Source organism: Triturus cristatus, chromosome 4_2, assembly GCF_964204655.1.
Source record: "Triturus cristatus chromosome 4_2, aTriCri1.1, whole genome shotgun sequence".
Lineage (NCBI taxonomy): Eukaryota > Metazoa > Chordata > Amphibia > Caudata > Salamandridae > Triturus > Triturus cristatus.
The window spans coordinates 358684054-358701202 of record NC_140586.1 but is presented as its reverse complement, the minus strand read 5'-3'; the positions used below and the strand labels follow the sequence as shown (position 1 = coordinate 358701202).

Below are 17149 nucleotides of genomic sequence, written 5' to 3'. Positions count from 1 at the left end.
GAACATAAGAACTAAATTATTATGAATCCAGTCTGGCACCTGCAGGATATTGTGAGGAATCTGCAGTTATAGTATCCACAAGAAAGACTATTTCAGAAGATAATTAACTAGTTTGAATAATGCACGCTAAGGTATGATCATGTTGTGGCAGTCAGTAAGTTCAGTGACTCAGCTGTTCTAGTGGCCCGCATCTTCTGTGAGTCTTTTCATGACACACACTTTGTGGCTTCGCCTCCCATTTCTATGCCCTAAGGCATAACTAAAGTTAATCAACTTGCTGACGGAGAAATCTAGTGTGTGAAAATTAAAGCAGAAATTTTTAAATTTATAGACCTGGAACAACATAGTTTTCAAAGGTGCACTGCAAATGCCATGGAAGAGGTCAACAACATTCTCAAATTCCCTCCTGGAAAAGACAGTAATATATCAAGCACCAGGTGACTCCCTTGCACTGCCATCTCAATGTAGCATCCTGGAGGTTGGAGACGATGTTTTTAACCATCTCCACTCTTAGCAAAGGATAACAAGACAATTGAACATTTTATATCATCAAGAATAGATTTAAAAAATCTAATTCTAATGAAAATCTGGCATTCAGGTGTCTTTTAGAAGTTCTTCCGCTAGCTACTTTTCACTTTAGAATGCTCCTCAGAAGGTAGACTGGATCTGGAAACATTTCGTAGCAATACTCCCACAGGCTGCTGTTGTGTTGCTCTGCGCTGGGTCCACACTGCCCCAGAAATGGCAGAACAGAACGGCATATAAGAGCCATGCCCGCGTGCTGATGTCAATCCTTTTCTTTTGGCACCTTCAGAGAAGGATCTGGCGCTCTGGTCCCAAATATGTCAGTTTTTGACGCTTTCAAAGATTTCATCTGTCAGCTAGTTAGCTCTAAGGCAGAGTTTATTCCCCAGATTGTTCCTACGTACATTGTTTTGCATAGAGGTATCAAAAAGAATTAAATTGCAATAGGCAAGCTCCCTGTAATCCAACTTCATTGCCATAGGTAAATACTTACATATCCTACCCACCCTTCTGTGTACAAAAAAGCACAGCAGGCAACTTTAGTTGTATGAAGTTCCTTGTATTATTTTTCCTTCAAAAAAGAACTGTTAAACCTTAAGAGCACAAAAGGAACTAGCAACATCTGGATTTCATAAACATGCAGGTTCAGATTTGCACAAAGATTACATTTCCATTTACATTGCGAAAAGTATAAATTATTGATGTTTTCAGTCCAATGACACTGTGACTGATTAGGATGATTATAAAGTGTTACTGGGGCGATCTCGCATTTGGGCAGACATATTCTGCCATTGCTGGATATATTGAGAATATCCATAACAAAACAACTATTATAACTAAGTACATTTCCTTTCTTGGCAACAGCAATCCATGACAGTAATTAAATGTCTGTCTAAATCTAAAAATGGAAAGATTTACACTTGCTTATATTCACAATATGATACCTAGCACATGTTTTCAGTTGTATAATTGCACCCTTTACGTGGGTTCATACCTACATAATTTTATGCATCTATGGTGTATAAAGTAGACTTTTCAAAGCCTATTTTTTGTGGTTTTTTTGTTGATCCTGTGAGAAGCTGGGTTTCTGTTGCAGTAACCCCCCACTTTTTGCCAGAAGTTCTGATGCACTTTGACTTGATGTGCCCTGGGTCCCTGCCATTCAGGTTCCCAGGGCTTGTGTTCTTTCTCCAAAACTGTACCAAACCCAATTGCCACTCTCTGGCCACAGGTCAGCCCCTGGTAAATGGTCCCCCGCCAGGTACCCAGGGCACTGTGACCAGGGAAGACCTCTAAGGGCTGCAGCACTTATTGTGCCACCCTTAGAAGTCCTGTACCTTTTCAATCACACACTGCCTTTGCAGGCTGCGTGTTTTGTTGCAGAACAAAGTGAAGAGTCGATATGGCACATATCCCTTGTGCCATGCCTATAACCCATTGCCCTGGCATAGATCAGCCACCCCCCTAGCTGGGTGCACTATACCAGTGGTGAGGGTACAGGTACATGAGCCCTGTACCCCTACAGTGGTCTAAGTCCATTCTTAGACACTGTAAGTGCAGTGCTGCCATTAGGAGTACATGGTGCTGGGAGTTTGTCATTAAGAACTCCACAGCACCATAATGGCTACACTGAAAACTGAGAAGTTTGGTATCAAACCTCTCAGCACATGAAAACCACACTGATGCCAGTGTGGGATTTAATGAAAAATGCACTCAGAGGGCACCTTAGAGATGCCCCCTGAAAAATGACCAGCCTCAGATGTGTTCCCTGGCAGGTACACACCAGCCTGCCACCACGAGACATGTGTTTGGACCCCTGGGGTGGGAGCCTTCGCTCCTTGAGCCCAGAAAGAAAGCCTTTCCTGGGTGGAGGTGTTCACACCTCCCCCTGGCCAGGAAGAGCCATCTGTAGCAAGGGGGAGCTTCAAAGGCCTTGCAGCCTTTGTAATGCGACCCACAGCCTCTCCTGCTATCAGGAGCAGACCCCTTCCGGTCTCCCCTCCTTTTCGGCGGGAAGAGATGTGTGAGAAACCAGAGCAGCCCAGAAGGTGTGCCCACCTCTTCCAACTCCACCCCTCAGGTGGGGGAGGCGAGGTAAAGCCCACTTTTCAGTGGCCGCCACCTTGCAGATGGCAGGCACTCCCCAATCAGGATTAGGGATTGTGCTCACCCCCCCACGTGGGGTGAGCACACCAAGGGTGTAGTCACCCTACGGCCAGTAGACCATTGACTACTGACCTCAAGACCTCTAAAACGCCCCCTAAATGCAGTATTATGGGGCAGCCCTGAACCAAGAAAGTAGACATGAACTTGCAACAAGAAAAGAAGGACCGAACAGCCGTGCTGAAGCTAACAAGCGGAAGATGCCCACTGACTTGGCTCCAGCCTTACCGGCCTGTCTCCACCTCGAACCTGCTCCTGCGAAATCCTGGTGTGTCTTACTGCCAGCAACCTCGAAAACCCTGGAGGACCTGCCGGCCTTCAACCACAAAGACTTTGTCTCCTGTGAACACCGGATTTGTTCATCAACAACCTCTGTCCCTGGCCGGACACCGCGAATCCGCACCACTCTTCACCTGCCGTCCACGGCCCGAGCTCGAGTGGGCAAACACCACGAGCAGGTCTCCCCAGCGATCCTGACCCGAGATCCAGCGGTCCCTGACCTGCTTCAAGCCTCCAGCCGATGCCTGCAGCCTAAATCCGGAAGGTTCCCCCAACCGCGACCAGGAGCTGGTAAGAAGGTCCGACCCTAAAATGCACCCATGCACACGACGCCCCACGACCTTGGGTGACCCAACCAACGGTCCATAACCAACCCCCAGCATCCCAACTTACCTCTTGAAGTGGTGGTCGCACCCAGAAGACCTTCATCCGCGAGCCTGCAGTACTTTTGCAAATCGGAGGTTCCCCATTGCAAACAGGGCGCCCGATGTCGAAACAGCACCCTGCACCCGCTGGCCCTAGTGCCGCTGAGGGTGCACCTTTGGTGCTTCTTTGTTTCCCCATTTGCCCTGAGCTAAAGGCCAGGAGCTTTGCTACCACAACCAAGTGGCCTGCTCGTCAGCAGCCTCCAACCGGAGGCCCCCTATCCCTTATTGGATAACATTGGGGCCTCAGCACTCTGCACCTGGCTGCCCCAGTGCCGCTGAGGGTGTAACGAGAGGGCATCCCTGACCCGGAGGACCCCTGAGTCTACCCCCAGAACCTGAACTCCCACTACCGAATACTTACCCTAAAACCGATAACAGTATTTTCGTCCATAGGATAATATTGACTATTTTTCTTGGAAAAGTTTTCTACGTGGAGTTTGAAAACCTAAAGAAATTCTTTAAAATTGTACTATTTAACCAAAACGCTTTTACTTACCAGTTTTCAGGAAATGTCCCTGTGTAGTATCCAGGCATACTACACTGTGTAAGAAAAGTAATCTAAAGAGTAACTTACTTATTTTACTGAAAAACCCATTCAAGCCTATGTACTGTATTTACAAAGCATTGCATTTCTCTGAAACAATACTGTAAGTTAAAAAAAAGTGCATATACAATTACAAACCAAACTGTATTACAACTGTATATTTACTGCAAAGTATTTACTGCTTACCTGTGCCAGGCTTGCTTGGTTCTAGGAAATAAAATAACTAAAAGAATATTTTCATACAAAAACAATTGGTCTGAAGTTCAGTCTTTGAGTGTGTGAAATCATTTGCTGATTGAGTGGGTACAACAAATGCTTAGCACTGTCCTTTGATAAAGCCTTACTGCTCGACCACACCACCACAAATACAGAGTAAGGTGCTATCTAACTTTAACTCTGCCTACCTTTGGGGTTCCACTGGACTCTGTGCACACTGTACCTCACTTTGGTATAGTACATACAGAGCCAGCTTCCTACAGATCTTTATTGAGTTTTGTGACAATGTAAACAGTAACACTGCTGTACATCAGAAACATAACACAGATAGTTTGAATATCCCGTCAATAAGATCATCCAAACATGTTTAAGATTCCCCCACCCAGCTTTTGTGAAACTTATCCCATTTGACATAACACATTCTGGAGTACAAAGTCAGTACAGACAAGAATAAAACCGTATGACTACCCATCCTTTAGTGCTGTTCATCACCATTTGGCCAATCAGTAGCATGGCCGACCAGGCTCTAAGATAGTCTTCCAGTTTGTCATCATTGCGGACATGTTTCATCCAGACTTCTGCTGTGGCCTACTCAGTGACATCCATGAGCCAGTCCAAATATCTAGGGGCCCTGCACTCAACCATGTTATTGCTATTTGGCATTTTGCTAGAATTAGAACCAACAGAACAAATATGCTAAGTTTCTTACCCGAGGGGCGATCAGAACCAGTATCACTTGTCATATTTTCTACGGTATCTGCCACCCAGAGGCCCCATTTAAATTGTCCAGGACCAACCACCAATAGGGCGAGAGAGCTATGCAGTCCCAGATCATATGTATAAAATCTGCTGTCAGGCTTTGGCATGATTCGGAGCGTGCAGGGTTGATGGTATGTAAGGTTTTTGGAGAGAGATAAGTTTGGTGAACAAAGTTATATTGTATGAGTTTAAACCTGGCTTTGGAGCTGGCAGTGCAGACCCCCTCATGGATATGCGTTCAGTCCTTCCCCGTTAGGGGTTCCACTAATCACCCCTCCCACTTTGAATTGGGGGGACGCCTCTCTGGGAGGTCCTGCGCAGGTCCCTGTGAAGATGTTTAACCAGATGCTGGCAGCCTGCCATCCCCAGCAATTTGGTTAGGGTGTTAGAACTGCGCGGGGCATGGGTAGGCCATATTACCCTTGCAGTGGCCAAAATTTTCATTTATAGTGCAAAAATTGACTCGAGGCAAGTACAAAAGACTCCATTGCAGTGGCATACGGAATAAAACTTCCCCGTGGGTATAAGTCCCCCAAAGTAATACCTCCTCCATCTTTCCATCTCTGGATCGGCTTCAACTCTGATATCATGCAAAAAGGTTGCAGAATCCAAAGCGTTAAATCCGGGGCATAAGGAGCACGATGTATCACTCTCTTAACCACCCCTTCCCATACCTCCGCTACCTGGCGTATTAAATAAGGGTGTATCGGGGGGACCCGAGAGCCATTCATCAATAATGCAGGAAGCACACCATCTGCATGAGAGCCGTCCAAAAGGGTCCTCTGCCAGGAGTCCCCCAGATCCAGCCAAGAGACGGTGTGTTGCAAGTGTGCCACCATATAATAGAGCTCCAAGTGAGGGACCTCAGTGCCGCCCCGGAACTATGGTCTCTGCGAAGTTTAGGGCCCTACCGGTCCACGCCTGTCCACCCATAATAAGTCAATAATGAGGCTGTCAATTGTTTTAAAGTATTATCTTGGAATTCATACAGTGTGCCCTGGAGTACATATAGTCATCAGGGAAGCAATATAATATTTGCGATGGTAATTTTTCCCATGAGGGAAAGAGGCAAGTCCCTCCAGAATCATATGGAGGTACGCAGTCCCTACACAATTTTTACCAATATTAAGCCCAAAAAACACCTCTTCAGTAGGCGACAGCCAAATTCCCAAATATCGGACGTCACTTAATTCCCAAGGAAGTTCTACTGGGGAAAGGCTATCAAGTGGTATTCTGGTCAGGGATCCCATAGGGTAGAGTCTGGATTTGTAGGGGTTTACCGATAACCTGGAAATCTCCCTGAACTACTGCATAACTTGCATGGGTATAGAGTGGGTCGGACGACGAAGGTATATCAGGGCGTCGTCCACATAAAGGAAGACCCTAGGGGTGGTCTTCCCTGTTCTAATCCCCCACGTGACCAATGTTCTGCGAAGTCTCTCAGCCAAAGGCTCCATCGCAAACGTGAACAGGAGCGGCGAGAGAGGGCAGCCCTGTCTGGTACTCCGTATAGGCTAAATAGGTCTGAGACCTCTCTACCTGAGCGCACTCGGGCACAAGGGTCAGTATATAATAAGTGAACCCATTAAATAAATTTAGGGCCCGACACACCCACAGGTTTGTACATTTTTGAACATTGGACTCTGGTTCCCCTGATTATTGGGAGATTTGTCCCTGCAGTGAGCTGTATTCATTCATTTTCCTGGGTGATAAGAAAAAAAACATACCTGGAATACCAGTGTTGGCAAAAGCCCAATGACTTTCCCTGTATCATACATTGAAAGCTGTGAATGGTGCAGCTTTCCAGACGTCATACTGGGAATATACATTCTAAAAAATTGCCAATGTATTTCCCTGAAGTAGAGGAAATTGCTGGGAGTACTTCTGCATGTTTTGTGAATTGAGCCTAATGTATTCAAGTCAAGAGTAAACCGGTATGGCATTAAAAGGGCATTAATCTCTTGAGTGCCCATGACGAGATGGTCTCGTCATGGGCCGCGGTTGCGCTGTGCCCATGACGAGAAACCCAATGAAACGCCCGGCACAGGGCGTGGAAAGGGCGGGGCACTCATGGGGTTAAAAGCTACCTTCAAGATGTCAGAGCAGCTTATAGGCATCCCCTCAGCTAAGATGTCTTTCAGATACTGCAATAAATGCACTAGTCAGACTACCAGGGAGACCACTTCCCCATGTGTATTTGCTTGCAAACAACTGTCAAATGGACTGCTGCTGATATGACCTCTTTAAATCATACAGCAGTCTCCCCTGCAGCAAAGGCAGTTACCATGAACACTCCATAATCCCTCCTTAGCGATTCTGTAAATAAAATAATAAACAAAGTTCCATACAGTCAGTGTAAACTGTCTGTCAGAGGGATTCCTTATTTAAGATCCACTGCCATTTGAAGTGCTGTTAGTGCGCCAATTATGTTTTTTCTTCAGTCACTTTTTTAGTGGAGAGGATGTTCCCTACAATTAATTTAAATTTAAGCAATCAGTAGATTGTAGAGCGCTACTTGCCACCCATGAGGGTATACAGGTGCTGGCAGGGTCCAGTTGATAGCCAGGTCTTGAGGTACTTTCAGATCTCCAGAAGAGATGATGAGGACCGTAGATGAGTCGCTTGTTTTAAGTCTTCTCTGCTAGGTGGGAGAAGGAGCAACCTCTGCATATGCTACGTCGGATGTGGGGGTGACTGTTAGAGAAAGGGACGCGTAGCGGAGGTATCTGGTGGGCTAATGTAAGTTCAGGCTGTGGTTCAAGAAGACTGGTCTGCAGTTGTATATGGCATTGTATGCATGGGTCAGGAGCTTGAACTAGCATCATTTCTGTACAGGGAGCCAGTGGAGTTCGCTGAAGAAGGAGGTGATGTGGGTTTGGCTAGGGATATCCAGGGCGAGTCTGGCTGCGGCGTTCTGTATGGTTTGTAGTCATCAGAGGAGGTGAGCTCCGATCCCTGCGTAGAGAGCATTGCCGTAGTTCAGTCAGCTGGAACTTAGAGTCTGGGTGATTGTATGTCTTTGGGCTAGCCATTTCATTATCTTACGAAGCATGTGGAGGATGAAGACGGAGGAGAAGGAGAGGGAGTTGACCTGAGTTGGCATGGTTAACTTGCTCAGAATTATGTCTAGGTTCCTAGTGTGGGTGTGGGAGTAGGTCAGAGTTCTGAGGGCCACCATAATTCATCCCATAGGGAGAGTTTGTATCCGAAAATCAGTGCCTCTGTCTTGTCCATGTTAAGCTCCAGGCAGTTGTCCTTCATCCAGTTGGCAATGTCTGTCATGCAGTTGTGGAAGTTGGTGTTGGTGGTGTCTTTGATGAGGGTGAGAATGAGATGTGTGTCGGCATAGGATAAGCTGTTGAGTCTGTGGGTTCTGGCGATGCTGGAAGATGTTTCATATAAGTTTTGAAGAGGGCGGGGCTGAGCGAGGACCCCTGGGGTACTCCACAGTTGATTTCCTTGGGTTCAGAGGTGAAGGGGGAAAGTCTGACTTTTTGTGTTCCTCCGGTAAGGAAAGAGGCGATCCATCTGAGAGCAGCTCATTTGATGCCTATGTTGTGCAGCCTTGTGATGAGTATGTGTTGGGAGACTGTATCGAAGGCTGCAGAGAGGTCTAGGAGTATCAGAGCCGCAGTCTCTCCTCGGTCAAGTAGGGCTCGGATTTCGTCAGTGGCTCTGATGAGGGCTATCACAGTGCTGTGGTAGCTGCGGAATCCAGATTGGGAGGAGTTGAGCAGGAGGTTCCATTCCAGAGGTGAGGAGAGTTGTTGATTGATGGCTTTTTCTAATACTTTGGCCTGGAAAAGAAACGGGGAGTTTGGTCGGTAGTTGTTGAGTTTGCTGGGGACTGCCGATAGTTTCTTTTAAAGGGTGTTGACTTCTTCATGTTTCCAGGCTTTTGGGAGGAGAAGGTGGCCGTGGCATTTGAGGCATTGAACAAGATAATGAGTACTTGGCTGATTCAGGCATCGCCTAGGTTGAAGATGTGGTGAGGGCGTTGGTTGGTTGGGGCCCCTGAGTGGACCGAGTTCATGATGGAGGCAGTGTCCTGTGGGGCAACCTTGCTTCATTCGGTTAGTCAGATGTCTGTGGTTGTAGTGGGATTGTTCTGTTGCTTGAAGAAGTTGGTGGGTGGCCTTTTGGCTGGGGTTTGAAGTTTTAGTAGATGTTGGCGATCTTCTCGTGGAAGAAGTTTGCAAGGTTGTCGTAGAGTTGCTGTGGGGAGGTAATGTAGTTTGTTGAAGCCAAGGGGTTGGATAATTGTTTTATGATGTTAAAGCTCTTTGCTGTTAGTGAGCTTGATTCAATGCATGAGGCAAAGGCCTTTTTCTTCGATTCTCTCAACTGTCTGTGGTAAAGGTTGAGGGCTGTCTTGAAGGCGACCTTGTCGGTTGTGTCGTTGCTTGTGCTCCATCTCCTTCCCAGTTGTTTACAGTGTCATTTAGCGGTTCTTAGGTCTTCACTGTACCAGCTAGCCTGCTTTGTGGACCTTCTGTGGGTATTGTTGCCAATAGGAGAGACTCTGTCGGCGTAGATGGTGATCCAATTGTTTGTTTGACGCTCTGGTCTAGATTGTTAGGGAGATGGGGTGGGTCACATTGAGAGCATTGATCCATCTGTCCTTTGAGACTTTGCTCCAGCTGCGGTGGGGGGCTTTGGGGCAGACTGATGGCATAGGTCAGCGAAGGGTTGAAGTGGATGATGGAGTGGCGGTCCAGGTGAGTTCCATGGTGTGGCTGTACCTCATGAGGTCGCTGGAGGTGAAGATGGAGTCTAGCATGTGCCCTGCGGTGTGCGTGGGGTCATGGACGAGTTGGGTGAGTCTGATGTTCATGTTGTCAAGGAGGTTGGTAGTGTTAATGTCATTGTGGTCGTCAAGATGGAAGTTGGTCACCAAGGAAAATGTAGTTGTTGGAGTTTGCGGCGAGGGGGCGATTGTCGTCTATGAAGTTGCAGAAGGCTGGGTGAGGTACTGGAGGACGGTAGGCGAGGGTGCCCCTGGTGGTAGATTTCTGTCTGGTTGGAGTCGGAAGTTGAGGTGTTCCATGGCTGAGGTGATGTTGTCATTTGTGGTGGTGCATCAGATGGATTCCTTTTGTATGACGACGATCCCTCCGCCAGGTTTGTAATGAGGTGGTGGTGCGTGATCTTGTATTCTTCGAGTGTTGCAGTGGCAATGTCAGGCTCGTATGTGGGGTTACGCCAGGTGTCAGTGAGGAAGAGGACGTCAGGTGTGAGGGCGGAGATGAGGTCCCAAGTCTGGGTGGCTTGTTTGTAGTGAGCGTGTGTTGAGAAGGGCTCATACGAGTTGGTCTTTTTGTTTAGGTGATTTCTGTGGTGTGTTCAGGAATGGGGCTGGTTAGTGGGCTGGTGTGTGTGTGCTGTGGCAGGTGAAGTGGCAGTGGGTGCAGGTGGAAAGTTGTATCATGGAGCATGGTTCCAGTGTTTGTTGCGGTATCAGGGCTGTAGCGCTTGGCAATGGGTTATCTTCGGGTGGCGGGAGAGGAAGGGTTTGTGGTGCTGGGCATGGTCCAGGCATGGATGGGTGCAGTTGGGCTTGCCTTTGGTGCTCTTTTGGCACGTCCGCTGTGTGGGCTCGCTGCGGCTTGCATTAAGTAGGTTCTGGGTTGAGTGGGGCTTCTGTTGGCTGGAAGACGGATGAGTGGGAAAACCCGGGCAGCTATAGTGTTAATGGGTCAGACTGGAACAAGCAGGAACTGTAGGCCACAGGCAAGCGGCAGGCTCGGTGTTTAGGTTAAAGTTTAAATAGACCGGTCTTGAGTGTCGAATGGATGCATTTTGTTTGTCAAACAGTTTGAAAGCTATAGATCTAGTCAAGTTTGTCAGGTACATGTATCTCAATATATTTTTAATGGTCAGCAAACTGTTGACTTATGGTAACTGAATTACTTATACTAATAATCATATTCTCAGTGTTGCAGCACTTCACCATTAGGGTAGGATAAGTCGGGTATAATCCAAATGAAATGGAGATTGTGGCTTTTTTTGTGGTGAGTTGCGAGTGAAAATATTGCAGAAACCTTTGTAGTGTGAGGGAAATGCGGATAGCGAAAATTCGCATCAGGACTGTTGGAATTGTGAATATATAGTAGGTTTTGCTGAGTCAGGGGAATGTGGGTATTTTTCATATCAGTGGAGACAGGATCGGGTAGTGATCCAACATTGACTTTCTTTCCTCAGTCTGCCAACAGAGAAGCACCTGTTTAGTTAGAATTACTCCTATTAAAAGCAACATAATGCTGCTATTTCAAAAAGTGAACTGTACTTACAAATGCTATTGTTTACCTCTACTTGTGAAAATGATGTCTCCTTTATCACTTTCTACAATAGGCAGTGAAAGGGAGTCCCCTATCCCTTCCTCCCGCCTGCACAGTGAAAGCTCAGTCCCGGAGGAGCTGGGTAGCCTCCCCGCTGAAAGCAGAAGCCATGATCCAACGGAGCAGCTCGATCACAGTGCAGTTACTGAAGATCTTGCTTCTTCACAGGAGTCAAAGCCACCTATCCCTCCCAGTAAACATGTAAGTTATTAATAGGCATGTTGAAGAGCAATTAATTGATTTAGGGCGGTTTTGAAATAATGAGTTGAAGATGATGGAGTGTGAAGAATAAAAGTAAAGAGGTAGTAAATATATAAACGTTTCAAATGGTGATAATGGTAACAAAATACTTATACGTGGTAGGAGGATACAGGTAGAATAGGATGAAGTCATGATGAATCTTGAAAGGAAATAGGATATGTTTTTTTTATGTCTAATCTTTTTATTAAACTTTCGTCCGTTGCAGTGTATAGTATATCATTGACAGGCGATTTGGTGACGTGAACAAAGAAGCATACAAATCCGAGTCAATAATCCAATAGTATAACAGTTATTCTGGATCTCATCACTGTAACACGATTGATCATCGGTAACCCTCTTTTCCCACCTGTTATTGGTCTCAGTATCTTCCCAACCTCAAAGATCCCCCATTGGTGCCATATTTTCTCCCATTTTCGTGGGCATCCCCTACTCTTGTAAACAATCTTTTCAGCAGGCCTGCACCAGTCAAGATCGGCTTTCCATTGACCTACCCTTGGGGGGAGGGCAGCTCCCCACGCCCTGGCAATATTCCTCTTGGCCACCATTGCCGCCACAAATAGCCAAATTCTCTGGTATTTCGGCCATGTCTGCTCGCCTGTTACACATAGTATGTGCCATCTGGCATCTATGGGTATTTCCTGCCCAAGGACTTCTGACATAACTCGTATTACTTTTCCCCAGTATTGTTGTATAACTGGGCACTCCCAGATAGTGTGGAAATAGGTGCCTCTCTGGTCGCTGCCCCGTATGCATAGGTCTGTATGGGTTCGTCCTAGCTTGTGCATGACTGCGCTTGTGGAGTAGGATCTGTGAAGGATCCATAGCTGGACTAGCCTAAATCTCGTTCTGACTGCTACCTCCCGGCTTTGTATGGCCTTGGTCCATCATAGTCTTCCAATAGACCGATGTGTGCTTCCCAGGCTTCTCGCAGAGTCTTCAAGGGATCGGGTGAATTGTTAATAATCTTTCTGTATGTGAGGGATAGTGCCTTTTATGGAATTGGATCCAGAAGAAGTCGATCCTGCAGGGGGCCGTACGTTGGAACTCGTTCCCCCTCTTTAATATGTCTACGGAGTGCATGTCCCAGCTGCATGTACCTATATCTCTCTGTATCCGCTTGCTGGTATTCCTTATGTAAATCTTCAAACAAAATTATTACCCCCATCCCACAATAGATTCCGCAATTCGCTATCCACATCACTGAAAAACTTATCAGGTACCTTATATGGGTTGTTTTGGAGAACATATAGCATGCGTGGTAATGACATAATTTTGAAGAGTACCGCTCTCCCCATCAAGGAGATCGGCAACCTCCTCCAATGAGCGACATCACCTTTCAGGCGTTCTAGCTGGGGCAGCAAATTTCCCTCCAGAAATTCTGTTTCCGTTTTGGCAATAGTAATACCTAGATATTTGAAGCTATCTTTAGGTTGGAGCTGTGTCTCTCCCAGGAGTGTTGGCGCTGGTCCATCCAAGAGCATGAACCTGAGGGATTTATCCCAATTAATTTGATACCCAGAATATCCCCGAATAAGTGAAAAATGTGTAAAAGCCTACTGATTGTAAAATGAGGCCTTGTGGCATACAGTAGGACATCGTCTGCATATAAGGATATGCGTTCTTTCCCTGTTATTCCGGACACCACCGGATCCCCTCTCACCCATGCCGTGAGCGGCTCCAACGCCAGCACAAATAGGACGGGGAACAGTGGGCACCCCTGCTTCGTCCCTCTATGCAGGGCGAAGGATCGGGAGACAGAGCTGGTCACCCGCACCCTTGCCAGTGGATTCATATATAATAACCTGATCCAGGATTGGAACCGGGGACCGAACCCAAATCTCTCCAGGATTGCAAACAGGTAATGCCATTCAATACTGTCGAACGCCATACGTGCATCCAACGACAGCAGTGCTGCTTCCTCCCCAGAGTGGGATTTGGTCGGGTGCATCACTCCATACAGAAGTTTCAGATTTAGCCTGGTACTTCGATGGGGCATGAATCCGGACTAGTCGGGGTGTATCAGCGTCGTGATCATCCCCCAAAGGCGGTTCTCCAGGCCTTTGGGCAGGATTTTAACTTCTATGTTTAATATGGATGTCGGCCTGTAGGAAATGCATTGTTCCAGTGGCTTGCCACCCTTAGGTATTACCACAGTGGTGGGTGTTCGCTGGTCTGGTGGTAGGCAACCCCTGTCTCTAGCCTCATCAAACATTTTCAGGAGGTACGGTGCCAATACACTCGCTGTGCCCTTGAATAACTCAGCTGGCAGGCCATTAGGCCCAGGGGCCTTCCCTGCCTGCAGATCTTGTATGGCTCCTATAATCTCTTTGGTCGTTGTATCGTTCTCCATGTTCTCTTCTGTCAGGGTTGGAGGTATAGACCCCTTTGTAGTACTCCGCGAAGGTCCTCCCTATTCCCTCGCCAGTGGTGTGTATTCCCCCTCCCCCCCCACACCTGGAGTCACAGTCACATATCTCCGCCACCCAGTTTCTTTCCCTATCCCTCTATTCCAACCATGCGATAATTTTGTTAGCCTCATCGCCTAGGTTGTATAGCCTTCTTTGTGTTGCTAACGTAGCAGATCTTGCGGCGTTGTCCGCTACGTCTCTCTTATCCTGCTTTTTAATGTTAATACGATGCGTGAGTGGTGGGTCAGCTTCTTCCCCGGCTAAAATTCTGGTCTCCAGCGTGGCAACTCTCCTTCTCATGTATCCCACTGAATCTTTTTTTTCTTTTTTACATCCCCAAGATGAGCCTGAATATGTCCCCTTATCAATGACTTAAATGCTTCCCATAAGGTACATGCCGAATCCACTGACCCCTAATTTTCTTGGAAATAGAGTTGTGCCCTCTCCTTAATTTGGTCAACTAGATCCTTACTCTTAAAGACCCAGGGGTTTATTCTCGGTGGCAGTATGTTTGTTCTCGATGGGCCCTGCAGGGCCAGTTCCACCGGTGAGTGATCTGAGATCCCTCGAGGTTTGATTCGGGTGTTTCGGAACCACCCTTCACTCCCCCTGTGTGTCAAAACATGGTCTAGGCAAGAGTAACTGCCATGCACTGCTGAACAGAAAGTATATTGTTGCTCTCGGGGATTGTGTACTCGCCATAGACCCGTCAGGCCCATGGCTTCCATGAATGTTCGCAATGGCTCCATCCCCTGCCCTCTGTTGGCCTTAGTTTCTCTGTCTCTCTCTGGGTCTATGGTGGAGTTCATGTCTCCACCTAAAATGAGGATCCCCGGCAGGAGGTAGACTAGGAAGGCTCCCAATGCCGACAATGCATCTATGTGCATAACTGGCGGTATTTAACACAAGATAATATCCAGGGTCTGTCCCTCCCAAGCCCCTTTGATCGCCACGTATCTCCCTAACGGGTCATGCCAGATCTTCCTCGCTACCAGGGGAAGTGCAGTCTTTAGCAATATCCCTACCCCTCTCGAACCCGCTGTGTAACCTGAGCATGCTACAAACTTGTAGCCATATCTATCCAGTGCTTTATACCTGTTGCCTTTCATATGTGTTTCTTGAAGCAGCACCAGGTCAGGGGTGTGTCTGTGAAGGTACTGTAAGACTATTGTGCGTTTGATTCGATTACCCAGACCGTTTACATTCCAAGACAGGATTCTAAGATTGATGTCACATTGGCCCTCCCCCTGAGTCTGCGCCCTTACATTTTGACCTTCCATTTGGGAAACCATTGCATCGTCAATAACCATTTGTGCATCAATCGCAACGCTTCATTCCCTTGATACTGTACATTTCCCGCAATCTCTGTAACAAGTGATAAACATCTCCAAGATAACAAAAATACTTCATATCCCAACTATATACTCTCCCCCCCCCCCTCTGCTACCCTGCTAGGCGGGTTCAACAACCACCCACCTCCCCAACTCGCAGAGTGCCTGTCACCCCTTAACTTAGTAAATACACGGGGGTTGGCAGAACCTGAACAATTTAGAGCACTGTCCTCGACCTCCCTCACACCCCAAAGTCCCTCAACTTCAGCTTTATTCCTGCCGACAACACCTCGGACCATTGGTCTGTTGTCTTTCCCATTCCCGTCACATCCACCATTAATTATCTCCCCCTACCAACTTTAATAGAATGTACAATCCTGTGCATTCAATTGCCAACGTAGTGTGTCCGGATTGCTTTTAGTCCAGACTCTCCTTCTGGACGATTTCTTTGTTATTGATCCCCCCCTGGTTTGTCTTTCTGTGGTCCCCGTCGTCTATCTCGTTGGGGATAATGATCCACTGTACGCCAGCCTTCAAGCCACTCCCAGGATTCCTCTACTGTGTTAAAGTACCAGATTTTCCCCTCGGCAACTAATCTCAGTTTTGCTGGAAACAGCGTTGTATATTTGATTTTTGCTGCGCAATCCTCTTTTGACTACCTCAAACGTCCGTCTCTGCCTCTGGACTTGTAGTGTGAAGTCCGGAAAGAACCGGATCACTGCGTTTTCGTGGTGGAGATCTGTGTGTGTATGCTGCTTTCAAAATCGCGTCTCTATCTCGAAAGTTAAGGACCCGTGCAATAATTGTTCTGGGTAGGGCACCAGATTTCGGCTTGGGTATGGGTGCTCTGTGCGCACGTTCTGTGGTAAAGTAATTGGAGAGTCTTTTGGGCTTTAAATGATTAATTATTAAGTCCTCCAAAAACAGATTGACGCTCAGTCTCTCCATGCCTTCCGGAACCCCCACCAGTCTAATATTGTTTCTGCAATCCTGCCCTTCCTTCTCCTCCAGCTCCGCAGCCATTACCTCTTACTGTTTTGTGAGGGTCAAAACTTGTTCTTCGAGGCGTTTCATGCTGGTTTGCAAGTGCGCCATCTGTCTCCATCACGGTGACCTTGTCAGATATATTGCAGAAGTTGGCCTACAGGAGATTCACGTCTGGAGTCACTGCATCTGGTTTAGGTTCTATGGTTCCTTTCAGGTTTGTTATTGCTGCCATTATTGCACTTTGGGAGGGTTCCGCAGGCTCTTATGTCCACTATTCCTGGGCTCCCACTGTTTGCCTCAGGACTGCGTACTTGTCCATTTTATTGGTCTGTCCCGGGTTGTCGCTAGGCCTCATTCGGGGGCACTACGCTGTAGTCTTTTTCTCTGTCCTTGTTCCCTTCAGCTCTGGGACCCAGAGGCGCCTTGCTCAGTGGTTCCGGTTTTTCACATCCCGGTGGGACTACTGAGGTTTACTGCCGCTGTTCAATGCCTCTTCTCCGAATGCCCCTCCCCGGATCCCCGGCTTCCACAGTCGCGTAAGGAGTCTGGGCTTTCTTTCACAGGATTTAGCTCCTCTTGTTGGGGCTGTGGCCATGACCGTATAATCCCTGTGGTGTTCGCTGGGTGTTGGGTCTAAGATCCATTCGCCCAAGTTGTAATGAGAGCTGTGAGTTAGGATCCTGGCCGGTCTCGCCTCGTGGTCGTAGGCCGCGCATTCACCCCGCCTCTCTCTGCCACCGGCGCTGTTTCTAGCGACTCACCTTGGTCACTGGTTCTCTGCCCCTTTTCTTGGTGTCGGCCCAATTAGATTGACCGGTTCCCTCGGGCTTTGATGCGACCACTGCCGGACCTCAGACATCTCCCTGCAGCTGCCGACCCCCCTCTCTGGGCCCACAGCAGCTGGTCCCGC

General features: G+C 47.6%; 1 protein-coding gene across 1 annotated transcript in view; it reads left to right on the top strand.

Annotated features, from left to right (window-relative positions):
- The window catches only part of CEP350 (centrosomal protein 350), a 1602561-nt gene that overhangs the window by 1341488 nt on the left and 243924 nt on the right, over nt 1-17149 (top strand). The window contains exon 29 of the mRNA XM_085601771.1: nt 11266-11453. Within this exon, the coding sequence (XP_085457897.1) occupies nt 11266-11453 (188 nt within the window). The remainder of the gene's footprint in view (nt 1-11265; nt 11454-17149) is intronic.